Source organism: Anomalospiza imberbis, chromosome 3 (assembly GCF_031753505.1).
Source record: "Anomalospiza imberbis isolate Cuckoo-Finch-1a 21T00152 chromosome 3, ASM3175350v1, whole genome shotgun sequence".
In the NCBI taxonomy this organism is placed as follows: Eukaryota; Metazoa; Chordata; class Aves; order Passeriformes; family Viduidae; genus Anomalospiza; species Anomalospiza imberbis.
This window is the reverse complement of record NC_089683.1, coordinates 46,222,310-46,249,727: the sequence shown is the minus strand read 5'-3', so window position 1 is coordinate 46,249,727 and position 27,418 is coordinate 46,222,310. Positions and strand designations below refer to the sequence as shown.

At 44.9% G+C, this 27,418-nt stretch overlaps 2 protein-coding genes and 1 long non-coding RNA gene across 5 annotated transcripts in view; 2 read left to right on the top strand and 1 right to left on the bottom strand.

Annotated features, from left to right (window-relative positions):
* The first annotated feature begins 1,082 nt into the window (after window positions 1-1,082).
* On the top strand, window positions 1,083-7,003 carry DDO (D-aspartate oxidase). Its single transcript, XM_068184255.1, has 4 exons — window positions 1,083-1,290; window positions 1,485-1,593; window positions 2,403-2,579; window positions 5,104-7,003. Exons 1-4 carry the CDS (start codon window positions 1,119-1,121, stop codon window positions 5,642-5,644), a joined length of 999 nt encoding a protein of 332 aa, XP_068040356.1. The 5' UTR covers window positions 1,083-1,118; the 3' UTR covers window positions 5,645-7,003.
* A 318-nt stretch (window positions 7,004-7,321) lies between these two features.
* Window positions 7,322-20,066, bottom strand: LOC137470670 (uncharacterized). 2 transcript variants are annotated; one of them, XR_010997191.1, is made up of 4 exons: window positions 17,996-20,066; window positions 17,785-17,909; window positions 8,733-8,884; window positions 7,322-8,083 (listed from the first exon to the last, which is right to left on the bottom strand). It is a non-coding gene; the product is annotated as an uncharacterized lncRNA (long non-coding RNA). The 2 variants fall into 2 exon arrangements; XR_010997192.1 differs by lacking the exons at window positions 17,785-17,909; window positions 17,996-20,066 and adding an exon at window positions 9,313-10,832.
* Window positions 20,067-22,498: 2,432 nt separating this feature from the next.
* Window positions 22,499-27,418, top strand: part of METTL24 (methyltransferase like 24) — a 44,489-nt gene continuing 39,569 nt past the window's right edge. Inside the window, exon 1 of one of the 2 annotated variants that reach the window (XM_068184236.1) lies at window positions 22,499-22,891. In XM_068184236.1, the coding sequence (XP_068040337.1) occupies window positions 22,595-22,891 (297 nt within the window). In that variant the 5' untranslated portion in view covers window positions 22,499-22,594. Of the gene's footprint in view, window positions 22,892-23,292; window positions 23,323-27,418 lie in introns of those variants that run through there. The other variant, XM_068184237.1, reaches the window with a different exon arrangement.

The window sequence follows — 27,418 nt, the reverse complement described above, 5'->3', positions numbered from 1 at the left end:
GCTCTCTGGGAGTGAATATTGTAGCTATTCCAGGAAAAAGTTAGTCATAGGCAGAAAGGATCCTCCCCCTACATCCTTAGTCAGATTTTGGCAGTGACCTATGGAAGGGGTGCCTGACCCAGCAGGAGCATCCCTACTCACCTGTTTAAAGCTGCTAAAGGATTTATCACCTCTGAGGTTGCCCAGTCTCTCTCTTTTGGGCCCATTTAGTCCTGGCTTCAGGCAGTTTGCAGGGTGCACGGAGCTGCCTGGTTCAGTTCTGCTTGGTGCCTTTGCCAGTGGTGCCTGAGCTGGCTATGGCCAGGAACACAGGCTGGCACCTCACTGGGATGGGCAACCAAGTGACTGTCTACCAAGAGCTGTGTGCCACTCCCCAGGACAGGTGCCAGCTCCAAAGCTTGCCCAGGACGGGGGAAAATAGAGACACTGTACTTCCTGGAGTTGCAATCAGCAGATGAGGAGTGGACTGGCGCTGCTCCAGGACATAAAGCAAGTTATAAAGAAATGCAGAAAGAGGCAAAAATACATGCCCTTGGAGCAGCAAGACTGGCTGGCACCTGGGGACTCCATGTGCTGCTGAGAGAGCATGGCAGCCTTGGATGCCCACAAATCTGTCCAAGGTAGTGAGTCATGCTGGCAGGCACAAGGACCAAGAATGGATTGTAGACCTCCAGTGGGATTTGCTTCTGCTGCCCAGGCAGTGATAGCCCTCACTGACGGAGATCACAATATTCAAGTAACCTTTAGGCTTAAAAAGCTTAAAAAAAGCCAATTTCACCAGAGCTCTGTGCCTTTTGTACCTGACACAATAGAATGGGTGCCTCACTCCCTCAGATTTTATTGAGGAAACCTTCCCCAAACCAGCCCATGCACTAGTCGTGCATGTACAGATCACTCACTTGTGCTGAAGATGAGGTATTAGCTGCTTAAAGACTTCTCAAAACTTTTTTGTCATATCAAAGGCTGATTTTTTTTAATCCTAACCACAGTCCTGGGATTATGTTACATTTCATGTGGGTATTTCATCGCCTGATACTCACCCTGGATGACAGTGACGTGTGATATGTTGTTTCCAAATGCAGGTAGGAACCTCTCTCCTCTGGCTCTGCATCCTGGAGATGGCCTCACCCAAGGTTGCAGTGGTGGGTGCAGGAGTCATCGGCCTGTCCACAGCACTGTGCATCACAGAGACTTGTCCCAGCTGCTCTGTGACAGTCCTTTCGGACCAGTTCAGCCCCAACACAACAAGTGATGTGGCAGCTGGGATGCTCATCCCTCACACCTACCCAGGTTCGTTTAATTCAGGGCAGCGCTGCCCATGGCACCTCATGCAGCTGTGTCCAGGTGTGCAGCGGTGCATAGACACTCAGGAAAAAAGTGCCTTGACCTGTGTTCCCTGTCTGTCCCATATCCTTGACACTCATTTGTATGCTTCTCTTCTTTGCATTATTCCTCTCTGCACGTTTGGTTTTGTTCACATGCAGACACACCGATCCACAGGCAGAAGCAGTGGTTCAAAGAGACCTTCACTTACCTTTTTGCCATCAGCAACTCAGCCAAGGCATCAGAGGCTGGCATTCACCTGGTCTCTGGGTAAGAGCAGCCCCTGGGGCAGCCTTTGGTACATTTGTCCTGTGTTCTGGAGCAGGCAGACAGGTTTTCTTTGCTAGAATTCAGGGGTATTCCCTTCAAGGAATAGCTTTTATGTCTGTATTCCCAAGAAACTGCATTGTAGCTGCTCACATACAATGTATTTTTAGGCAAAATTCAGGAACAGGTGTGCACAGAAAACCCACTCAAGTCTGACCAGCACCAACTATCTTTTAATAACCTATGTTTTCCACACTGTCACCCACTAGTTGTTTGCAGCAGGGAAGATCTCCGTAGGGATGGAACTGCAGGATTCTCCAGCTTCAGCAACTAGATACAGGGGTTCAACTGGGGCGTGTGTGTTGGGGGTGTTTTGTGGTGCCTATTATGTACTGAGAAATTCACCTCTTAGGAGTATTGAGACTGAGCACTCTGCAGCTTTATGGATACCCAAGGAATGGTGAACAGGTGTGCAAGTGGTCCCACCAGGTCCAGCCAGGTGTCTGCAGTTGTGATGGGGATACTGTATGAGGGCATTCTCTACATACACTATCACTGGTAGGGCTCTCTGCAGTTTATTTACCCTGGTGTGCCATCCTCACTATCAGCTGTGCTGACCTTCTGCCTGTTTGCCCAGGCAGGTATTGCAGGAGCAGGCAGCAATTTTTCCCCATTGCTGTTAGCCTTGCAGAGCTGCACTCTGCAGGGGAAAGACCTTCTTGGGCTCCTGGGTTTGTGCTAAGATTTCCATGACACATAACATGGCAGAGCAATAGCAGTGAAGTTTTCTAGATTTTTCTCTGTCTTTTTAGTTGGCAGGTCTTTAAAAGCACTCCCAAGGAAGAGTTACCTTTCTGGTCAGATATTGTGCTGGGATTCCGACCAATGTCCAAAGCAGAACTCCAAAAGTTCCCGCAGCACCGATTTGGTCAGGCCTTTACGACCCTGAAATGCGACTGCCCACCCTACCTGCTGTGGCTGGAGAAAAGGTAGGGTTTGCTGCAGGCTGGGCATGCAGAGGGAAACCCTGGCAGGGGGACTGGAGGCAAGATGGGATCTCCTTGAGAGCCTTAGATTTGAACAAAACTGGGAAAAGGCTGTTTCTCATTGCGGAAAATGCAACAAGTTCTTGCTTGGGGAGAAGCACAGAAAATAAATACAGAACTTTTCTGAAATGTGGAAGGTCCTATTTATGCAATGTCCACTTTCTCCCAGTGTATCTGCATAGTGGGACTTAGAGTGTGAGCGACCCTGGGCATAGGGCAAACATAGCCAGAGGGGCCATGCTTGGCCAGCCAGACCTTGAAGGTACATCAGGAACCTGCCATGTCCTGAGAAAACATTTGGCCGCTCCACATTTGCCAAACTTCCCAAATAATATCCCTCTGTTTTTGAAGATATATCCAGATCCTGTGAGAATAAGCACATCTAGGAATGTGTCTTATTGTGAAGACTTTGCTCTTATGAAGTAGCTGGACCAATTAATCTCAAATTTGTTCAACAATTGGAGTAATTTCTTAATCCATTTAGGTGAAAAGAAACCCAAAATGTTAAACAGCATAATCTTGTAACAAATTTTTGAAAATGTTTGCCTGCGTAAGATGGGTGATGTACTCATTCTTATGAGTTGTAGTTTCAGAGTTCATGCCTGCATTGACATCAAAGTTAGAAAATCTGCTGATTTCCAAATTTTTAAGTTTCCCCCCAATACCTCAGTTTTGGAGAACCATAGGAGAGACAGGATGCAGATCTAAAAGGGCTTTGACACCCTGGGACATACTGGGGTAAGTTTTTAATCCAAATAAATACCTCTAAAGTGAGCAAATGGCTGTATCCACTTGAGAGAAAGAGACATGCTGCAAGCTGATTTGGGGTTAAGTAGAGATGTGTACTGACACCAAGGTACAAATTGCCAGCTCAGCTGGTTACTTGGATGCCTTTCATCACACTGCAAAATGTGTAAAAGCAGTTGTGGCAGCCAAGCGAGCTGGGAGTTCTCCTGTGGCACCAGTGCCATGTGAGGTCTGTGCCATCTACTTGGTACACATGATCTGTCATGTTTCATTGCCTAACTGAAGCAAATTTCTGCTGCAGGACAGCTAAGTTGTACAACCCATTTAGTATCTGCCATGTGATTTTCTGCTCCTTCCTTATTCCTGCTGTAGTCTTCTTATTTCTCAAAGGATGTAGTCTAATGAGATGATCAAGCTCTTTTTTTCCTCTTCTCCCTGATGATAAGTGAGAGAATATTAAACATTTAACTAATTCTCAACCCCCTAGCAACCTTAGCAGTATTTATAGACAATTCTCCTGGCAATCCACAAGGAAAATTGTTGCTGTGCCCACCTTGCTTGGCCAAAAATAGACTTCAGGAATTTTTTCCTGCTTACTTGCCTAAATCCAGGAGTTTTCAGCAGTTTTTTTCACTGTGTATTATTTATGGCATGGTGACAGAGTCCTAGTTACAGCTCTTAGGAGCTCTTCCTGCGAGTTGCCCAGCCACTGCTGCTGCATGAGATCTCCCCTGTTCTTCCCAGACAGCTTCAGTGTCCTGCTACTTCAAGCCCCAGAGCATCAGCTATGCCCTTGATTCTTGGCTAACTCACTGCTTTGTGGGAAACCACTGCTTTCAGAGTAGAGTTGATGACTTTGCCAGCTGCTAGAATGTTGCAGAGGATGGGATTTTCCACTTAGTCCATCACAGACCTGTCTCCTGATTTGCTTATGCTAAAACCCCCAGCAAAAACCCCCTGCAAAGGGATCCAGCTGACGGCATGCAAGGACTCCAGTTCATACCAGTGATTTTCCACAGGAAAGGGCTTCAAAATTCAGGCAAGTTCAGGGAAGGATTTGACCTGAAATTGAGCTCAAAAATGAATCTCAAGAAAAGGTATCTTTCACTGAAGAGCAGACATTTATGTATATTGCTCTGAGCCATCCTGGGTGACTCCTGGCTGCTGCTCCAGAAGGTTATGGGCACCCTGGGGGTCCCATGCTACATATGCCCAGCCTTAGTGCAGATCTTAGGGCTTGGCACATGACACTAGATGGCTATGTAGCTCAGGAGGTGAGTTGGGAACGAAGGTGACAGCATATAACAGGCACATTAAAAGGGGTGTAGGACAATAGCTCTGCCACTAGCATGAGCAAGTTGGTAAATAAATCTGTTGTTTCCCAGCTTGCTTGGGCTGTTAAAGCTTGATACTGTTACAGGAATTAATTGGACCATGAAGACCTGACTGTTTGCCTAGGGTCTGATGCCAGACCCTTTTCTAAAACTGCTCAACTTGCTGTACTTTTTTCAGCCCAACCAGGCTAAATACTTCTGATCAAATCAGACAAATCACAAACAGAACCCCCATGGCATTTTCTTTGCTTTTTGTCCTATCTATTGTTTGGTCTTGGTCAGTATGTAAAGGCAGAGGCAATCTATCTCATTTACTTAATGTTCATAATAATTACATAAGGATTTAGGGGTTTCTTTTCTGCCTCACTTCTGGAGTCTTTTTGCAGGTTGAAAGCAGCTGGCACCCAGATGTACACCAGGAAAGTGGCAGACTTGTGGGAGCTGCACAGTGAATATGACATCGTTGTCAACTGCACAGGCATGGGAGCCCAACAGCTGGTGGGGGACAAGCAGCTCTTCCCTGTCAGGGGACAAGTACTCAAGGTTCACGCTCCTTGGGTGAAACAATTCATCCGGGATGGAGATGGCTTAACTTACATCTACCCAGGGATACACAAGGTGACCCTGGGGGGAACCAGGGAAAACGGGAGCTGGAGTCTCTCCCCTGATGCTTACACCACTAGAGACATCTTTGACAGATGCTGCTCCCTTGAGCCCTCACTGCAGGGAGCCCAGGATATCCAGGTGAAGGTGGGCCTGAGGCCATCCAGGCAGTGTGTGAGAGTGCAGAGAGAGGTTTTGAGCCAAGGAGGAGTTAAGCTCCCAGTGGTTCACAACTATGGGCATGGGGCGGGTGGCTTTTCAGTGCACAGGGGCACAGCCAAAGAGGCTGCTCACCTGGTGGAAGAGTGCATTTCTGCTCTGTAAGGCTCCTCATCGAGGGCCAAGCTTTGAATCCCAGAGGCTCCTTTTCCATTTACAGCTAGTGCTGCATCTCCTAGCAGCAGCTTGGACTTTAAGTCCATTAATGTATAGAAGGGAAGTAAGTCAACGTCTTGTTCCAGTGCAGATACTCAGTGGTATCTTTAACCACCTTGGAAAGACATGATGTGTTGATCCAAGTATTAGCTCAGCTGATCATCTCCTCCATCTGCCCTGGGCATTTGTCCTAGTCTCATGTGAAGAAGACAAGATACATAAGTACTCTTCACGTAACAGGGATCAGATTGCTGCAGTATAATACAAATAACATCAATTTAGCATTTCTGCACCTGCATCTAAAGGTTGTCAGATGCAGTAGGCTCAGATTCAGTAAAAGTAAGTTGTCTCCTCTTGTACCAAATCTAGTCTAGAATTGCCCTTGTTTCTGCCACCTTGCTAACAAATTTTTTCATTGTCTATATGATTTAAAAGGAAAAGAAAACTCCATGCATTGCTGCATTACAGTCCTCCAGTCAACTCTTACAGAAAGCAGCATTAGGTCACTGTCACACACAGTGACCAGACAAGTGTGATTTTAAGAGCAGGTCTGTGATACTCATCACTGCATTTGCTCATATTGCACCTCAGGGAACTTGAAGTTTCTGCTTATATTGCCCCACAAAGTACAATTTTGTGGTCTTTTCTCACACTAGTTTGCAAATCTGATTTTTCTTTCAAGGCCCTCAGATTTTGCTCTCAGACACCAATTATTTGCCCCCCAGCCCCTCCCCTCCTCCCCCACACAGCAACATTGATGTGGCCTTTGTTCTACTGAAGAGGATTTTTCAGTGTGGGCTGGAGAATGCAGCATCCCTTTTCTACTTCACAACAACACTGTCTGCTTTCCCTGCAACAGCTGATATGAATAAATTGGAGACAAACCAACAAGGTTTCTAATACCAGCATTAGTTTCATAGAAGAGCCATTTAAGACTAGATAAACACTCTAAGGAAAAATTTGTCTGTAACTGGACATGAGCAAGCTCCTCTGCTGTAAGAAAGCTGAGTCACCAGAGCCCAGATCCTCTCACTCCATGGCAGAGGCTATGTTGGGCTTTACACTCCCCTCAGCAATTCATGCCCTTTGATGTGTCTGAAGATAATCACTACCCAAAACTGGATCTTGCCATCAAAGCACAGGTCTGACTCTTAGTGATTAAATGACTCATTAAATCTTTAATGGCTCACTTGAGGGTGTTATCATCCTTTTTTGTCCATAGAATTACAAATCCATTCAAAAACATACAGTAATTCTAGTGATTAAAATTAACTGATAAATAAAGTTCTAATAATGGAGCAAAGGTCACTTCTGTAGTGTTTCCTTTCATAAGCAAAGGATTTTCTTTCATTTGGGATGGCTTGACAGGGCCAAGAAAGACCACATTCAGCTACCAACTCATGCTGTTCTCAGGGGCGATGAGGACAGTTATCATTTGCAAGGGACAGCTGTCAGAAGAAACATCACCAAATTAATTAAATGATGGGTCAATAAGCACCTGGGACCAGCCTAAGCCAGCACTGCCTTCAGCAGGGCTGAAGAAGAATGAAAAAGAGAATCCTCTTTTTCTCAGCTCTGAAAGCTAATTTTGCACTTCCCCCATTGTCCCCCCCCTCATTTGTCCTTTCCAGTGGTATGAGAGGGCAGAGCTGCTGCTTTTGGCAACAGTGTTGGCTTAGGGCTGGCTTGTCAGACTGCAGCTTTGTCCTCAGCTAGCACAGAACATAAAAATACATGGAAAAAGAATATAAGAATGGGGTCTTTTTCCTAATCTTTATTTTAAGATTTAGAATAGCAACCAGAGTAACTTATCCTGGAGCAAGAAATGCTACTAATGCTAATAGGGTGATCATAGTCCCATAAGAAAGCAAAGCTGTGCTTGTGCATGTCTTCTCTGCAGGGTAACGGGTTTTTTTCTAATCTACTTCTAAAAATTGTCTTGTTTATACAGTGTCAGAACAGGTTTGCCTGCAAAGCTTATCCATCTGATGTCCTAGCTCTGCTCATGGCCAGCAGGGAGGACAGCCACTTCTGGTCTAGGGTCTTCCTCATCTGAAGGGTAGCTTAGTGTTTCAGATTATTTATCTTCCACACAGTTGTTGACTTCTAAAACCATTTATAGTGCTTCTATACTCCCCAACGTCCTGTGAAAACAGGTTCTGTAAAGGAAGAAACTTCTTTCTCCAGGAGCAGAGCTTGTTGCCTTCATCTTTGTCTTCATCTGATGCCCCTTTCTTTCATGTTATGAGAGGCAGTGACTCCATGGCCCATTTGAGTTTATAAAGCTCCACCATACTCTCTCTCAGACTCTCCCACCTTGAAGAATCTTGGTTTACATAATACATAATTGCCTCACTTTCACAAGCCCTGATCCTCATGGGGACATACCTGTTGGAGAAGACAGCACAGTAAAGCATAAGCAATCCAGGAGGTTCCTTCTCCAAGTGATAGAGCAGCCAACAAGGCGAAGTGATATGCTGGACCCTGATCTTGTCAACAAGCCGGGGCTTGTGTTCCAAGTGAAGATATTTCTCAGGGATCAGTATTGGGGCTGGTGCTGTTAAAAATCTTTGTCAGTGACATGGACAGTGGGACTGAGTGCACCCTCACCAAGTTTGCCAATGACACCAGGCTGTGTGATGCAGTGGACACACTGGAGGGAAAGGATGTGATCCAGAGGGACCTTGGCAGGTTTGAAAGATGCGACTGTGCAAACCTTGTCATGTTCAACAAGGCCAAGTGCAAGGTCCTGCACCTGGGTTGGGGCAATCCCAAACACAAATACAGGGTGGGTGGAGAATGGACTGAGAGCAGCCCAGAGGAGAAGGACCTGGGGATGTTGGTTGAGGAGAAGCTCAACATGACCTGACAATGTGTACTCACAGCCCAGGAAGCCAACTGTATGCTTGTCTACAATTGAAGCAGAGTCACCAGCAGGTTGAGGAGGGTGATTCTGCCCCTCTGCTCTGCTCTTGTGAGACCCTACCTCAAGCATTGCATCCAGCTCTGGGGACCCCAACATAAGAGGAACATGCACCTGCTGGAGGGAGTCCAGAGGAGATAATGAAGGTGATCAGAGGGCTGGAGAACCTCTCCTATGTACATAGGCTGAGAGACCTGGGGTTGTTCAGCCTAGAGAGGAGACAGCTCTGGAGAGACCTTACAGCACCTCCCAGTACCTAAATGGGGCTTACAAGAGAGTTGAGGAGAGACTTTTTGCAAGGGCATGTAGTAACAGGACAAGGAGCAATGGCTTTATAGTGAAAGAGGGTGGATTTAGATTAGAAGCCCCCTGATAAGGTGTGCCCGGGGGACCGGACGCTCTCTTGGATCTTCCCCCTGTGACCCTCACCTGGAACCCTTGCTCCCTCTCTCTCCCTGGGCCTGCCATGAGTTGCAGCTGGCAACTCCAAGCAGGGCCTTTCACCCCTTTTCATAAACCACATCTTCTAAGACCTGACTTCAGAGATCTCTCATCCATCCAAACCGTCCTGGAGTCCTGCGCTCCCTACACCTTCCAACCCAAGCCATTCCATAACTCTATGACCCCTCTTCCCTTCCTAATATATTAAAATGCCTTATAGTCATTGATAAGCATTTAAGTGGCAACCAGATACCTGTCCTGAGTAGGACTAGCTGTTTCAGAGGCCATGGCTGTGGCTGGGTAGTGAGGCTGTCTTCCTCCCAGCTCAGCCAGGTGTTTTTCTCTGCTGTTAGCTATACTGATTTTCACCTGCCATTACTTTGTGCAAACTTATTAGATGGTTTTTGCAATTCCTTTCGGCAGTTTGCATTTTACTGCCTTGAACAAACCTGTACCACCAGATCAGTCATTTGCGTGACTGATGGGTCTGTGGATGAACACTGGCCCTACCACGATCCCTCTAAGATGCAATTGGTAGCTTCTCTCCACTGTGAAGAATGGGTGATTTATCCTTACCTTGTCTCTGTGCTGTATGCTGACTCATGAGAGGATCTTCCCTCTTACCCCATGCCAGATTAGCTTCTTAATGGGTCCTTGGTGACAGATGTTGTTAAAAGCTTTCCAGAAGCTGAGCAGATCATAGGGAGCAGATTTCTCTCATCTGCAGCTTCACAGTTTCCTCTGAAGCCATCAGAGGCTGGTGGAGCACAGCTTCATAGGGTCTCACTGCAAAGCTCTGCCAGTTCTCCCCTCTTGGTCTGTGTGCCTCCTTGCAACTATTCTGTTACTACGGCTTTTGCTGTTTGCCTGCCACAGGTGTCAGATTAATGGCTTGCATTTCTCTAGATCACTTACAGCACTTAAAAGAAAATAGTATCATTGCCATCCTTTTTCTTCAGCTGTTTTAAGTAAAAGCTTATACACTGGCTCTTATAGTGCAATAATTTCCATTAGCATTCCTTAACCCACAAGCGAGTAACATCTGCTTTTCATGAATTTGTTACTATCCCTTGCATTTATTTGTTCTAAAGCCTCATCTAACGACCCTGCAATCTGAGCCAGCTTCCCTGCATTATCCCTTTAACAAATGGCTCTGCCATGGGAATTTCATTAAGCTTTTCTGCACCGAACACAGACACAAGTAATCTGTTTAGCTGTTGTGTTAGGACATGTTTCCTCTCAAACTCCTTTGCCACCTTGATCATCTGCTTGACTGCACATCCTGGTCATCTGCAGAACCCTCCAGCAGGCTCCCTGCTCCTGCTAGGATAGAGGAGGCTTTTTGTCTAGTAGCAAGCTTCTTCAAAATATTTTTTTAGTCTTCCTTTCTGTTTCTGCTTTTAATTTGACAGAGTTCGTGTCCTTTTCCTAATTTGGAGGGGATCTATTTTGGTTCTTTCCCATGTAATTTTTATCATGTTATTACAATGACCCAGTAATTACCTTCCTTCTAGAATATGTCTGATATTTCTGACTTGTGATTATAAAGAGGTCAAAGTGGCAACTTTAAACAAATGTCATCATGATTCTCTGCTCCTCTCTTCCTCCTCATTTCCCCAGTTTCTAGCTTGAAATTCTTTTTTAAATCTTACTCCTTCTCACAGAGGTTTTCTCCCTGGTTAAAGTCATGCTGCACAAAGATTGAGAATTCTATTCAGAAACCTCATCTTTTTGTTCCAAAAACTTTCAATTTTCAAAGAATATGCCCTAATATTTTGGAATAACTGAACATCCTTCTGTTTTGCTTGGAAAATTTAAATAATCTAAAATTTATCCTAGATACACAGTGATGCTGCCCTGTGCCAACGATATACCTGCCTACAAAAAGGAGTCACACTATTTCAGTGCCTTCAGGCCAGCTCACTGACACTGACTGCTTTCAGGCAGTTGAAGTTTGTTGAGATGAGTCCTGGCTTGCTTCAGCTGCCCAGCCCCAGGTGTCGGTCTCTGGCAATATCTCATCAGCCGTCCCTGAGTTTCTGCTCCTCACCCAAGACTCGTGCCAGAAGCTGAAGCAAAGCTGTGGCCTCTGTTGCCTCTCCAGCTCCAGCTGAAGCTGAGCTGAGCAGCTGAGGAATTTTCAAAACTCCGTTTTGATCTTAAATCTGTCTGTGCTGCCACATCAGCTCTGTGGATTTCATCTGGAATCACAGAACAAGTGTCAGAGAAACACTCACACATGGGAGAGGATTAACAGTGGAAGGTTCATTAAACCTCCCTGACCTGCTCGTGCTGATGAAAGGTGTCCTGAAAGAAAGACTTAGCTGTCACCTGGGCAAAGCAATTTATCCCTGTGCTGTTCCTTAAGCCCATACATGTCTGGACATAAGTTATCCAAACTGTGCTTGAGTATTTCCTTCTTATCCACTCTTTCTGATCTACATTGAAGAGGCACCCCTGGCAGATGGCAACCAATCTGTCACACTCACATGGAACTTCAAAGGTGTAATTGTGGTATAGAAAGAGAACGATTATATTTTGAGACATTTTTATCAATCCTTGCGATTCCAGAGAGCAGATGACACGTGTGATGGATTTTAGAGCTTGAGCACAAAATAATAGATTTCTGCAACAGAAAATTTTGTTGATTTTCTTCACAGAAACAATGCCACAAAGTCATATTTCTGAATATAGGCTTTTGCTTCTGTTTAAAACAAATTTCTGGAAAATACAGGGAAATTGGCATTCACCATTCATTACTATTCTCTTCCAGTCAAAGATTATTTGAGATAAACTGCAGATTAATTAGGAATAAATGTAGCAATTAGAGATAACATGGACCGAGATTTTTATTGTTTTCACAGCAATCAAGTGACTATTTCATTGTCCGCTGCTCTAGTCTATCCTGCTCTATTCCCTAGTTTCCACCAGAGGGAGATATTGGATCAAGCAGTTGCTGAAAAAAACCTCACACCATCTCAAAGAGCAAATGGAGTGATGCTTAATTCAGTGGAAATCTGGGCGTCTGTCGGGCTCCTACATACCTACAGGGCTTGAGGGATTTGGGTGCTTCAATAGAGCTTTAAAAAAGGATCGTGGATCCTTTATGGATTTATGGAGAACACTTAGAAGAAGTACAATAAAATGTGAAGATAGCAGCATAGCAGAAGTGGTTGCTAACAAAAAACCCAAAGAAAAACAAAAAAAAAAAAACCCAATAATAATAAAATTAATAATAATAATCTAGGTAAAGCTGCTGCTATAGCAGCGTGTCCCAGAGTTTTTCCCCCACCAACAGGCTGGAGAGGAAACCATTGACTTGGATAGCCAAATGTCCTCAGTTCCTCGTGTTGTGGGTTCTTAGGGTCCCCCAGCCCCTCAAGTTATGCCTGGATTGGACATCCTTTGGGACAGTCCCTATGGGGCTGCACCCTGGTCCCTGTGTCCACTGGCTCCTGACCAGGCTCCTGGTGAGCCCAGACACCATTCTGGGTGCTCAGGTATTAGAAATTACTGCTGCTTCAAGATCTGAAATGGACTGGTTTCTTTCTGGGAATTTCCCCTTCATGTCTGTTTTTCTCAATGAAGAAGTAAAAATTACATATTTTGGAGAAGGAGAAGCAGACATGTGTCAAAACCCAGGCTTACTAAGAAAGGGAGGCGCTGGTGGGAAAAGAAGGGGGAAAGAAACTTTTCTGAAAGTGAACAACTTCATATAAATGGTATTTCCAAAAGTAAAAGCAGTTTCGAGAGGATATTTTCCTGTGTTCTGCTTTCATCGTTTGAGACTGTGTTACACCACTGACAGCAGCCAGCACTAGGGGCGCGCTGCCCCACATCACTTTCCTCTGCTCCTGTTAATGTCCACTACCCACCATAAGGCAAATATATTTCTCGCACAGTAAGAGGTATGTACCATGTGCATCACGTGCTGTGCTCCCACCGTTGTCACATCTCCCACTTTTTGATTCAATTTCTCCAATGTCCCTGTCAACCAGCAGATATCTAAGCCTGACATTAGCCTCTCCTTCAATTTGTGAGCCAAACAGAGGAGGGGAGGTTTGTTTATTTTCTGTGTCATTGGGCAATTAAGCAACTGAGCCAGCTGTTGGTGTTTCAGAAGCACCTGTGTGTGAGCCTTCAGTCAGCATTTTGGCTAAAACAAGGTTCTGAAAAACAACCCTTCCCCCAGGGAACACAGTAGAGCTGTGGAGGGAGCTTCTCTGTCACAAAAATTAATGGTTCAGGCTGCTTAAAGGATCACCATCAAATAAATTAGTGAAAACAAACTTTAATACAAATGCAAAAGTCAGGCAAAGCTTGATGGCAAGGCTTACTCTAATACTGCATGGATAATACATATAAAGGATAACCAATTAGAATAAATTTAGAGTGATTTATATGGAGGCCAGGGATGTAAAAAGGGGTAAGGAAGGAAAGGTTGGAGACTCTCTGGTAGGTCATGAGATTCAGAGTGAACTCCCTTGCTTGTTGGACTGCTTCTCAGAGAGATGCCCACACATGACTAGATCCAATCTTAGACTCACACATGGTCAATTGTTTATGTCTAAAGGATCTAGAAGCACTTAAATGTTAGGTTAACCAAGGATCAACTGCAAACAGTAATAACGGTTAAGGACTCAAGATAATAACACACATACTATATTTGCCTACGGAGTGTCTGAGTCAATACACACCCCCAGACACATGTATGCAAATGTACAAAGGTAATACGCACAGAGGCACAGATATGTCATAAATAAGTACAAAGGTATATGTACTAAAACATTTCCCTTAATAATCAGTGAAGCACTCATATCTAATGCCTTTTTGGCATTTCTTAACGGGGGTGAGACGGGGTGTTGAGCCTCAAGTAGTGGGATATCAATCCAGGTTCTGTTGCCAGGTGACACTTCTCTGAATTTCACAAACTTGAGAGTTTGGGCACTCTGAGAGGCATCCCACACAGAGGGAAATACTGATGCAGCCCACTGCAGTCCAGAAGAGCTCTAAGGGTCTGTCTTAGGACCACTGTTTTTAGGGCTGTGAGATGGTTGGCTTAAGCCATTGATATATTTTCATCCTGGCTGCAATCTGGGTTATTACTGGAATTTATGAAATTCCAGTGAGGATGGTACTGTTCCACTTGAGCTACTTTTTAGATAAGGAACATTCCAAGGCTGTCAGGGGTGACTGATATTCCTGCTGTCATCTCCCACCTTGATAAGGCAGCAGGAGTTCCTGGTACGGTCAGTACCGCCCCCCACCTTTGCTTTCCAAGAGTTCCCAGTATGATCAAGAGATGCTTCACCACCAGTCTCTTGTGGAAAGGCCTGAGCAGGCCAGAGGAGATGGGAAGAGGGATGCTCCCCTTGTTCACACTTGCTTTCTTCCTTGCCAAACAAGAATATGGTTGGGCTTCAAGGAGATGAAGCCTCTCCTCTGCACAGACCTTGCAGCCTGGTGAGTCAAATGATTTCTTGGTTGGTGGGACAGCTGGTCTCCTTTGAGCATCTGAAGAACTGGATTTGGTCTTCCCACATCCCATGTTGCTGTGACTACAAGAAGAGTAATCCCACTTTAATGTGTGCTTCCAATAAAAAAAGCTCAATGGGTATTTTTGAAATAAATGACAAGAGGCAGCTGAACTCCAGGGAAAGACTCCGAGAAACAACCCACTTCTCTACAGAGGTAAAGACCCTGAGAAACACTGGCTACCCTGATTCTGAAAATCCTTCCATAATCCTGGGTGGGCGCCTTTTTTTCTGTGTGGTGAGTGTATCTGCACAGTGTCAGCACTCCAGGAATAATCACAGGACGAATCGACACAGAGATTTAGAGCAGGATAATTGGCTCAAACAGAAGGATAAATAGCTTTTTCTGGCATTTAATGGGACTCTTAAGTTAATGGCAATAAACTCTATGCGAACAGCTGTTTTCCCTCTTTTTCGTCCTTTTGCATCTCATCCATAATTATGCACTAAAATGTTCTTGTCTGGGTTGCTGAGAGCAATCTTGTTGCTGTTTGTCTTTGCAGTGTAAGGCTGAGCACTTCAGCACAAAGATTGAGTAAAAAGCCCTGGATTCCTAAAGGCTCCTACCACTATATATCAGTGATCATCTTCTTTGCTTTGTGTTAAGCCTGAGGGAGAAGTGAGAAGTTAAGGGGAAAATTTGTCTCTTCTAGCTGCTGCTCTGCATATCCCAGTGTTGAGGTGTCCCCCTGCAGGTCTTGGTATCCTCGGCTCCAGCTAGGAGGTTCCTTTGCTTGCCTGGCTTCTGGCATTGACCCAGCTACAGTTCAGGAGAAGCCACGGCTTCACTTTTGCCATGCAGGAGAAGTAAGTGTCCTGTGAGACACTCCTCTCCACTCTGTGCTGACTGGACCATGGGGAGATAGCAGAGCAGGCTTTCCTCTGTAGCTGGTGGCTCTGCCTCCAGCCTTGCCGACTGGAGAGTAGGAGGCACAAAGCGAGCCCTGCAAAAAAACCTTTACGCTTTCAGAAACATGTACTTTATCTCCTGATAGAGTACAGAGAAATGACCTTGTTCCTGAGGAAATTCAATACATTCTGGCAAAGGGATCTCCTAACAAGGAGCCTGTGAGCAAGCCAGGAGCTAGGGCACAGGCATAAGCGTTAGCCCAGCTAAGTGTTCCTCACTGGAAGCAATGCCTGTAGAGGTGCCTGCATTGTCACAAACCCACTCTGTCCTTCCCAGCGCATCTTTGAAACATCCGACTGGCCTTTGCTTCCCACATTCAAAGCTGAGGATGGAGGCAGACATGCTGTAGGGAGGCACATGCTGAAAGGATGAGCCCTGTGGTAGCACCTAACCTACATACAAACTCTTGGCTGAGGAGGTTATTCCAGTTCGGATCAATACCGGTGTCTCTGCATCATTGATGCTGCTCCACATGACATTGAGGGCAAACTGCTTGGAAAAGAGCCTGAGGGAAGAACACTGAGTTTTATGCTCACCGTCTGCTCCTAGACAGGCTGTTCAGCTGCAGGGGAGCTGTGGTATCTTTTCTGCTGAAGGCAGACCATTTCTCTCCTCCTTGTTAGGATTGTATCTAAGACTTCAAAATGCAACCAGATGGAGGAGAGGACTGGCTGACCACATGGTAATAGCTCAGAAAAATGACCTTTTTGTTACAGATAAACACTGAATTTTAAAATGTCCTGAAAAAATGAGATGCTTTCCAGACGCGTGGATGGGACCTTTATTAAAGGTGGATGCATATTATTAAATTGGCCTGCATACTGGAAAGCCTCCTATCCTAGCAAAGCTGCTTGTCATCCATCAGGTCTCAAGGATGCTGCCAGCCACTCCCAGCTTTTATTGTTTCCTATTGCCTTTAATTATGCATAAATTGTACGGACACATGTCAGTGTACTGAAAAACATTGAAAGACAGACCATGGAAAAAGTGAATAGTACATTAATTATGGACCTTAATTTGTTTGTGAATCATCTACCTGAAACATTTTGCTACTCTTCTTCTCCCCGTCAGCCCCAGTGCTTTGGCTTGCACCTCATCCCTTCTTGGAGACCCCTTTTCCCTGAGTGCTTGCAGATAAAGGAAGGTTTCTCTCAGTGACATCTGCTCCATTGTTCCAGTGCTGTTGTCATCCCCTACATAAATTCTTTGGCATTTGTACTGTTCTATATAAGCCCATTAAAAACATGTACTAAAAAGGATTATATAATTTCTTAAAGCCATCATTACTACTCCAGCTGTGGTGTTTTGTCAAATTCTGACAATTATAGATTAATGCCTATGCCAAATTACACTTTTTAATGAAAGATATTCATCCTTGAGCTTAGAAGTGAGTCAAATTTATTGCATCCAAAAAAAGGCAGAGAGCTGATGCCAGAATAACACTAAGGTAATCTTTAAAACATACAGAAAATAGGATTTTAATAGAAATGCAGGGTAATTTCTAAGCAAAGCTGGACATCTGCCTAGGATTACAATATAGATACAGGGGAAATACAGATTATGACCTGATATCACAAAAATCTTCGTGCAACAGTATGTACACTGCATGCGAGCAATCACTACTTAATTCCTCTAAACTGGAATGTCTTTTTTTTTTACAATGGCAATACATTTTCGATTTTTATACTAATATCTCTTCAATAAAATTTCCAGCCCTTATTTTAAAAAGCAGGCAGAATTTTGCTTGTTCAGAATGATTAGACAATTTAGTAAAAGGTAGACTGTAAAAGCACTGTTATTCCTGTCTGGGACTGAAACATGGCTTCTGGAGGCAACAGTTGTATTTTGTAGATACCCCAAGGATTAGGGTTAAATAAATAAAGTCGAGGCCCAGGAGTAGCAGAGAGCTGCAGTGCATCTTCTCCCAAAGGGCCATCTCATTCTTATTCTTCCTGCAGCAAATGTGTGTGCGCAGGTACAGGTATGTATGAGTGCGACCACACAAGGGTGTGACTCACAGGTAAACTCTGAGCTATAATCCCCTCTCCAGGCCAATAATTATCAACCATATATCCATCAAATTTGGAGCATGTGGCAAGGCTATGCTGTTCGATTCCCTCTGTTGCTGGAGGGAAAGACAGCTTCTGCCTGTGCCTCGTGCTGTGCTGCTGAACAGCAAGATCAATCTTGTGTTAAGCTGCCTAAATGGCCCACAAGCTTTATGAGAACTAATGGGAGACTGCATGAACATATATTTTTTAGTTGTTATCTTCAAACTTACCAGTGGTGAGCTGAGAAGACATTTTAATGATTCACACAGCTTTGTCTTGACAGTTGTTCAGACACGTATTTCTCAGCAGCGGTAAGTGGGTAATAGACCAATACAGCCAATTTACTTCACTGCTGCTAGCATTTAAAAGATAAGACAAAGAGATTATTTCTTGGTTTTCAGTGGGATTTAAGGCATGGGAAGGAGTAAGGGCTATACCTACCTGGCAGAGCTGTGTGCAGGCTCCACAGAGGTCTGTCGCTTGGTGCATAAAATCCAGGATTTTGAGCTGCAGTTTCAAGGAACAGAACTGAAACCAGGCTTGCACAAAAGCCATCACTGAGAAGACACCCGGGGAACTACAGACTTTTAATTCCATGTTGCTCAGAGCTATGGCAGAGCTTTCACACATAAATGCACAAGGCAATAAACTGGGCCTGGACCAAAGCTTTGACTGCTCCAGACTCAGGATCTGAGGCACACGCATCTTCTGTGGGAAGGACACACAGTGCTTGTGGCAGTTTCTACACAGACATCTCTGTTTTCAAGTGCACAGAACAACGTCACTCCAATTTTTGAGGCATTAGTCAGGAGTGTAGGTGGAAAAAAGGGAAAAAGCTCTTCCTTTGCTCTGTCCTGTAGATTTTGGCAAATGGCTCATATCAAGTCCAGAGCAGAGTCAAAAAGAGTGTTTTTGTTCATTTACTCATTTTACAGGGGGAAGGTTTGACTTGTATTAACAGCTCTTGGAGAATCCTAGGGAATCCTAGTGGGTTTTTTCCTGCCTGGGGTTTAATTTTGCACAGGGATTGGGCAGGCATTTTAACTAACCAGAAGATAAACAGAAGCCCTGACAGTGGGTGGAGGCAGAAGATGAATGGGGTAGGCAAGGTGTTTGAACTGAAAATGGCCATAAGAGAGAGAGAAACATTAAATAACTGCTGCAAAGGAGAGATTTCACTACCAACAATATCCCAGGCAAGAGGTAATTTGTAAGCAGCAAAGATAGCACTGAAGCAATGAGATTTCATTTGTGTTAAACTTTTTCCTTCTAGAGGTTTAGCATTGTGCTCTTACTACCAACAGATTTGTAAATGAGAGAGGAATTTTAACAGTTTAAAGACTTTTCCAGGAGAAGCTGAGGGAACTGTAGCTCTGTGGTACCTACATAAAAAGTAGATACTGCAAGACCAATGTCTGATTTTGGTTATCAGGGCACGAAGCTCACTGTTCTCAGCAGAAATTGCATGCTCACATTCAGAGTCACTGCTCCAGTTCCTCCTTGCATTTCATGGCAGCAGTTTGTGCTCAGCTGGATCCAGCTTGATGAATGTTCCTCTAACACCATCCATCTTGCTTTAGGAGAGCAAGGAAGGGAGGTTATTTGCTGCCTGACTCAATGAGAGAGCATGTTTTGCGAAAGATATGAAACTTTGCAGAAGCTGTATTTCCCAGCAATCACCTCAAAAAGGCCCATCCTCCAGCTGGACTGGAGTTTCATACATTATGCTAAAATTTTAATTTGCTCTACTTCTCAACAGGCTTTGCTCACACACGTATCTTTGCAGCCAATTCCTGGGGGAGGATTTGATTTATAATACACTTGTTAAAATGAAGTGAGACTGTTTAAGGGGCTTTCTTAATTCCCACTGATTCTCATGCTAACCCTGATAGGATTTCTCATTGTCCCTGAGATTTCCTGAGATCATTTTCTACCACTGTTCTTTTATTCTCTATCTTTAGAAACCCTCTGTTGTGTTTTTAACAGGCAGACTTACATTCATAAGAAATTGCAAGGGCAGTGGGGAGGAACCACGAGAAATTAAACTGTTTGTTAAAACACAAAAGGAAAATGAAAACACAGAGTTAAATTAGTGAACTGTTCTTTATCAGGACCACTCCTAGCATACCCCCAAACTGGGCCTTATCAGCTTTCTAAGGAAGGGAATATTTTGTATAAGGTCAGCACTTACAGTTACAGCTCAGTGATGACAAGAAGAGTGCCTGGATTCAAGTATTTCAGCTTTTTGCTGAAACTACTCAATGAGAGAAGAACAACAAATGAAACTCTGATGCTAAAACCAAGAAAGACCTTGTGGTTTCTATTCTGTTCAGGTAGACCTTTTTTGTATGAGTATGCATTGTTCAAGCTTTTAGGAAAGCTTTGATTTCTCAAGGATTAAATTTCAAGTGAGAGTTTTAAAATGCATTTCTGTACTTTATACTTCTGGAGTCAACCTGCCTTCAGGTTTTCCTTCATAACCATACAGACACAAACTTATATTTTAATAGGACCTTCATGTACCATCATGTATTGACTAGTTGCTGATAGCTTAAAACAACATTTTGTTGTTAAACTATGTTGTTGTTGTTTGTGCTAATAATTTTGTGAAAAAATACCCCTGCATTTAATGTTCCTGGGGTATGTCTAAAATCTTTCTTCCCTGAACAGCAACATTACTTTTGTCCTCCATATGAATGTTGCCATTTCACAGAGGAGCAAAGTGATGCACAGGCAGTGCTGTAACAGCCCAAGTGACCTTCTGCTGCTGAACTCCAGGTGATGCTCACAAATGGAGCCAGGTACATGTCTCTTAAGTTGATGTCAGTCATGACTGGTGCAGTTACACTCTTCCTTTGCCCTCATAAAAGTTTTCCTTCCTTACATGAGCATCAGGACTTGTCTGAACCATTCGTGAGCCACCTAAGTGGGGTGGAAACAGGAAAAGTGTGTGGTTGTCAGAAGGATCCACTTCCAGAGCCAACTTGCTTCCCTGTGGCAAACGTCTGAGGCTGTCCCATGTTGTCTGTAAGCTGATCAAAAGATAGGATGTTATCAACAAATATGTCCAGGTCTATTAGGAAACTACTCCAGATAGGGTTTCTTTGAGTTAGTTTTCATCTGTGCCAGGCCCTGTTTTGACTTAGTTGATGACCAAGGAGCCATGCTCCTTCTACAGGAAAGGCAGGTAGGACTGACACACCCTTCCAAGAGGGGCCTACATTTATGGTGTTTTAAAACAACAATTTTGGAATTGCTTTAACTTAATCCAGAAAGACAGTTTGCCTAAAAAATTGAGAATAGCAGTGTTTAAATGGCAGGGATCATGCACTTCACCTGCCAGTACATCTGTGCTTGAAGCCGCACTGAAATCCCACTTTTCCAGACAGATCGTTGCTCCCTCCCTTATCTTCCTACATGCAGATCCTCCATCTTGCTGCCAGCAGGTTAGGTTGCTTGGCTGCTGGCACGCTCCACTTCTGCCAGCAGTCCTCTCTGACCTGCTCTCCCAGCAGCAGCCAGCTCTGGCTCTGCTCCAGTCTGTGAAGAGACAGGAGAGGTCAGAGAGGAGCAGTGCAGCCTGCTGCTGAAGAGAGGACACCAGAAGGAGCTTGGTGCAGCAAGCCTCTCCCTTGCCAGCAGACAAGGCAGGGACACTGGAAGCACAGAACTACTCACAGGAGACAAGAGTCACAGCCCTTCTTCCCTATTGTCAAAGAAATGGGGAGTAGTCATGTATCCGAGTCCTGCATATCCCATCTGGAAATATATTTATTACTCACTGAGCTGCAAATTGGTTGCCATCACCTGGTCCCTGTTCCTGCAGAGCTTGCCTCCTGTCCTTGACCCTGCTTCCCACCTGTGCTCCTGCTTCAGAAAATCCCACTAGCCACTGCTCCCTGCTCATGCCTTAGCCATGGGTTAGTGTTGTACCTTAGGACAAAAGCCCCCCTGAGCACTTCACAGTTCTTCATAGTGTGTCCCCACTGCAAAAGAAATGCAGGGCCTCCTGTGCTCCCACTGAGATGAGCAGGACCTGTCCCCTGCACTGCCTCTCAGCTCATGCAGATCTATTCCTTCACACATGAAACCAAGGCTGTGTCATGAAAACCATCAGGATGGTGTAACTACCCAGGAGAGAGGCTAGGAGGCAAAGTATAAACTTAAAAGAGTTACTCATAAGCACGAGGTGCTGCAGTGAAATTAGGGCATTACAACTGATGTTTCACACAGGCTTCTCACACCCTTCAAAAGTTCAGGACCTACATGATATAACAGGTCACTAACAGCCACACCACTGGCTACTAATCATAGTAAAACTTTCCAAAGCAGGTCTATTTTTGCAGCATTCTTGCTGCTTGTCTCTTGATCTAGATATCCCTGGAGTCAACCTCGCTAGAGTTAGTTATCTATACTGCCAGAGATACTGGTGGGAGAAGTGGGGGTTTTCAAAGACATGTCAGAGGAGCTAGGATTTTGGTGTTATCTTGGCTGTCCAAAATCCTTTATCCTTCACAGGCAGCTCTAACCTTACAAGAAGGAAAGTCCTTACTTCCATGGCCGGGCTGTCCTTTTGTTTGACTTCAACATAAACAATCCCTAAGTCTCCAGTAAAATTTCACTACCTCGTGACATCACAGTGTATAATCTGAACTAATTACATACCTTAGCAAGTCAGCACACTTCCATTCTATAGAGACGGGCTGATACAATAGTTAGGGTGGGGGGTTGTGTCTTCTCTCAGGCCCGCTGACACGCACCTGTGGCTACACAGCGGCGCGGCCCCTTGGGTTCGTACCGGGCACTGCCTCTGCCGAGGCGCGGAGCATCCCTCGGGCCGCCTGCGGGCGAGCACCGCTGCGTCCCGCAGCCCCCGCCGGGCCGGGACAGGGGCATCCCGGCCCCTCCCCGGCCGGCCCCGCTCGGGGCGGGGACTCCCAAGTTTCGGCGGCGGGGGCCGCGGGGCCCGGCCCGCCGGCGGCATGAGCCCTGCGGCGGGGCGGGGGGGTGGCAGCGCCGGGCAGGGCAGCCCCCGACGCCATGCCCAAGGAGCGGCCGTTCTGGCGGGGCGCCGCTTTCCGCCTCTGCCTGCTCTCCGCCGCGCTCTTCCTCTGCCTGCAGCTGGGCATGAGGCGATCCTGGTGTCCGGAGGAGAAGTCCCGGGACCCGGCGGCGGCGCGGGCGCCCGCCCCGTCCCGCGGCGCGGAGCAGCGCCCGGGCGCGGTGGCGGTGGCGGGCGGTGGCCGTCGGAGGGTCACCTACGTGCGGAGCGGCCGGCGGGGCAGCACCGCGCCCGCCTGCTGCGCCCCGCAGCCCCCGGGCAGCCGCCGCAGGAAGGTAGGGCGAGCTCGGGGGAAGCGGCTGCCGTGTCGCGACAGGCGACCTCGGCTCCCTGCGAGGGGCTGAGGGTGAGCGAGCAGCCGGGGCGGAGATGGGGCTGAGAAGAGGCGGCCGGGAGGGCGGTGGTGAAGCGACAGAGTGTGGTGAGATGTCGACTTCTTGGGAAGTGGTCAAGCGACTTTTTGAGCAGTGCTGCTCAGCTGCAGGGAAGCGGGGGTGTGCTGGAGCGGGGCTGGACAAGGACAGAGCTCGGTCTGAGAAGGTGACAGTGACCCCGAGTCAGGGTGCACTCCGCAGGCTGACGCATCCCCAGCAGGATCAGACATGGGCAAAGACCGCGGCCCTTGGCGTTCTTGGCATCCGAGTGCCATTGCATTCGCAGAAGGCCATCAAGAAACGGTTCTAAGACCTGGTCTGCGTGAGAATTGGTGAGTTAGTGAACGAGCTGCTAAATGAACCCGTGACAAGGCTCCTAGGTGGCAGTGACTGTAAAGACTTTTGGGGGAGTGAGGACTATCATTAGGATTTGGAGATCAGCAAGAATGAGGAGTTCCTGTGCTACCTCCACCCCCAAGTCAGCTGCGTGTGTGGCCAGCAGCGGGATGTTGCCTTCTTCAATCATCTTCGTGTCATCCTTGTTTTTTGCAGATTCCACGCTCTCAGGAACTGCTTAGAGATTCAGATAATTATTTTGTGGAGTTTTCTTTGCAGTCTTTCAGGGGCAGAGGAGCCAGCTTTGAGGGTGGTGAAGGAGTAGTTTGTCATGTACTTTGAGGTCCTGCTATCAGGGTGCAGTAGTTATGGTCCATGCAGAGATGTGCAGGTTCTTAAAGAAGCTGGAATGATCATGAGGAGGGGCACGTGGGATTTTGCTAGAGATGAGACCACCTTTGTGATCATATCTGATCTTTGCCCCAACGAGAATAAAACCAGTTTTCTGTGGAATGGCTAAAGCTTGTCCTTACTGCCTTCATGAAAAGACTACTTGCTAACATCCAGACAACCATCTGTCCAGATGTCCTGTGATCTCTCACAGGTCATGCATGTGGTCACAGCTGCAAATCTGCTTTCTCTTCTTTGCCTGTTCCACCCCAGTAATTATTTTTTTATTTCATGAGGAGATGGACAATGAACTCATATATAGATTGACTTCCAGGTTCAGCTCATCTTCTGTGGGAAACTGTGATGTAAAAAATAAACTGCTACTTTCTGCCTCTGGTTTCCTGAAAAGTTTAGAAGAAATTAGATAATCCTTCACCATTCTTCTTTCACCACTGACAGTGATGAGGACAACATTGCCACATATTTGTTCAGGATAATAACTATGTGGTGTTCTTTTGTGCTGTGGTATTTGATACCACTTTGAGGTACCTAGGTCTTGCAGTGTCAGTTTTTGTGACTTTTGTTGTTGATGCTCTGTTACTTTGCATTATCCTAAAGCACAGCTTTTAAGTTATTCTAATTATGGAAGGATTTCAGCATTAATGGAGGAAAAAAGCCTGTAATCCATTGGATCCAGAGAGTTTCTTGAAAATATACTAAGAATGGTGTCAAAAAAAAAACAAGAAGCAAAACACATCCTAATTTAGTTAATGAGTTTTGGGGAAATCCTAGTGGGGAAGTAGAGGAGAGGCTGCTTATTTTACCTGAGAACTGGCAGCACCTTGTGGTGTTGGAGAGCTCGAGGCTCTGGAAAGCCCAAGTGTATTTTGGTGCACCTCCAGGTGAAATGTGTGAAAGAGACATCACTGCTCTGGTTTGTGGTGTTGGGCATGTTGCTGCTGAGGTCTCATTTGAATCCCTCTAGTTAAGTCAAGGGAAAAATATTAGTATATATAACAGAGGGTGGAGTTGTTGCCAGGTTAGGTTTGAGACAATCAAGTGCCTTCTGTGTTCAGCTATTTGACTCGAACTTGTTGATTCAGGCTAAAAAAAATCGACTTAAAGATAAGGTTTGAGGGATAGCAGAACTGAACTTTGGAATAAAGTTGTTAAATAAAAATATAGGGGAAAAAGCAATGGTAAAATAAAGTGTAAGTCGTCTGTGCTCTGACATTTTTTCATGAGAAGAATCACAATAGCTAAAAAAATTAATGGGTGATTTGTAAATTTTTTTTTTAAATCAGGAAACATGCTATTTCACATCAGACTATTGTATGTATATATGGGGGCATTTACCAAAAAAGGCTGCTTAAATTGATGGTCCATAGCTTCTACCAGCAGCTCTGGAGAAAGGCAGCAGGGTGCAACGGCTGCCACTGTGCTGTACTGCTGAGTGTAAATGCTGCCTGGAGGAGAGGGACAGGCTCCTTGCACAGATCTGTGCTACACTGGGTTGGAATTGCTTTTTGCCGTGTCTTTTATGTGTATTCAGTGTCTCTGTCTGTCCATAAATTATTATCAGTCCATTCTTAAAGCCTGCAGAGGCTTTCAGGTATGGGAGTTTTTTCTCTTCGTTGTTTATGAGGATGGGGTTGGACTATGTTGGGATGTGTGAGCCAGCAGGATGGCAGCAAGGAAAAATCAGTGAGGCCAGACTTTGCTCTGTTTTCCTAGTGCCTCTAGGTTATAGCTCTGCTAGAATTACGTCACTGAATTAATGCAGAAGACTGATGAACAGAGTGTTTCCATAGATGAAGTTGAATGTCCTACTTTGTGGCTGTATAAAAAAAATGCAAAAGCACACAAGGAAATTATTTGGTGCTTGCTTTGAATCACTTTAAAGTTTCTTGAGCAGGGCTGTTTTATTAATTTCCCAAGCACAACTGCAGTCATCAACCAACACCAACACTACCAAAAGAGAAAAAAAGAAGACACAGGATGGAAAAGATGGAGACTTGTCCATAAATGGTCCCTAAGTCTTCAGGAAACTGCCTGTGCTTTTCCTGACCACTGGTGAGGTTCTGTCAGCAGAGACCATGGCTGTGCAGCATATGGGAGGGTTTGACCACCAAGGTTCCAAGTGTCTGTTTGTGCCTTAAGATGCATACATATAAAATGTTAACTGAAAGGGGCAGGGAATAAAGTAATTTAGCTATGTAACATCTCTGGGAGCTGCTGGAGCTGCCTGTTGTGGTGCTTAAGGGAACTGTGCTGCTCCCAGCTGTTTTGCTTCCAGTTGAGCCTATCAAAGAGCAGAAGCTGCAGCTCTTGCTGACAAATAACAAGCAAGACTTGGCATTGACAGCATATGATGGTCATCTGAAGAATCAGAAGAGTTTTGTTGTGCTGCAAAAGTAAAGCAAATAGAAGTTCATAGTCCCACTTATATTAAGTGGAAGTTCATAATCCTACTTAAAACTGCATTGTTGCTAATAAAATCATGTTTTTGAACTGTGATTCTAAGATCTGGTTGTGCTAAGCACTGACCTGGTAACATATGCTGCAGACACTAACTCCAGCTACCTGGAAACACAGATTCTGCCAGATGTACCTGCTCCTGCAAATAGGTACTAGCAGGTTGTGCCCACAGAGCACTGCAGACATGTGAGGTGTGTTTTAAAAGATTATTCCAGGGTGCCATGGCAAAAGAAAAAAAAAATATTGCATTTGGAATTTGAAGTAACAGCAAATTCCTGTCACAATAATTGCAATAACAAGGTTATGTTGACTCTTGTGCACTGAATTTGGGAGGAGCCCTCTTCAAGAGTCTGGTTGAGAAAAGCTTGAATTCTTGCCTTCTGGGCAGATTTATTTCCATGGAGGTGGGGAGTGTGGTATGCTGCCAAACTTAACCTGATGTTATTTTGGATGATCTTTCATGTCATATCTAGGAATATAAAAGTATTTACCTTCAGTGATTAAAAGCAAAGAATAAGATTTTGCTATTGGGCCCATGTATACTTTGTCTGGGATTATAATGTAATTTGAAACATGATGAATTATTGCCTAAAACCAAAAACTCTTTTTGAGATTATATTTTTTAGGTGTTACTTTCACTTGCATACATTTGTCTTTTGGTTCCTTATAAATGCAGACTAATTATCTTTTGCTGTTTCTTGTTGGATTGAAAGCTGTGGTTTCCTTTAAATAGGAACTATTTCCAAGATGTTACTGCTTCTCTGCAGTGATGACTGATAACAATTTAATTTTTAATTGTCTGCAAATTATTTTGGAGTGATAACTTTGAGATTATGTGGAAAAACACATTTGGCACTTAGTAATACAGCAGGCTCATAAAAACCTCATTTGATATAGTGTTACACTATTGCTAAGATTTTACTTAAATTTACATCTAGGTTTTAACTTTAGAATGGCAATGCCATTTACATTGGTGTCAGTGATGTGTAGGGCTTATGCCAAGACTCCTTTCTAGTTCTTCTAGAAATTTGGTTTAAAAAATGTATTGGATGTTTTCATTGCCTAATTGCATGCACAGTGTTTTCAAGCTAGCTGCACATCTTTAATAGTACAGGAAGTTTTGGGTACGGCTTTTATAGGAAGTTACTCTGACTCTTCATGAGGAAGAGCCAAAATTCTTGGAGAAAACTTGGTTATTCTGAAGTTAAATTGATCCATCTGGTT

Coding starts and splice junctions, on each gene's coding strand:
- DDO (XM_068184255.1), top strand. CDS start 1,119: ATGGCCTCACCCAAGGTTGCAGTGGTGGGTGCAGGAGTCATCGGCCTG. Junction 1,594..2,402: donor GGCATTCACCTGGTCTCTGG/GTAAGAGCAGCC, acceptor CTGTCTTTTTAG/TTGGCAGGTCTTTAAAAGCA. Junction 2,580..5,103: donor CTGCTGTGGCTGGAGAAAAG/GTAGGGTTTGCT, acceptor GTCTTTTTGCAG/GTTGAAAGCAGCTGGCACCC.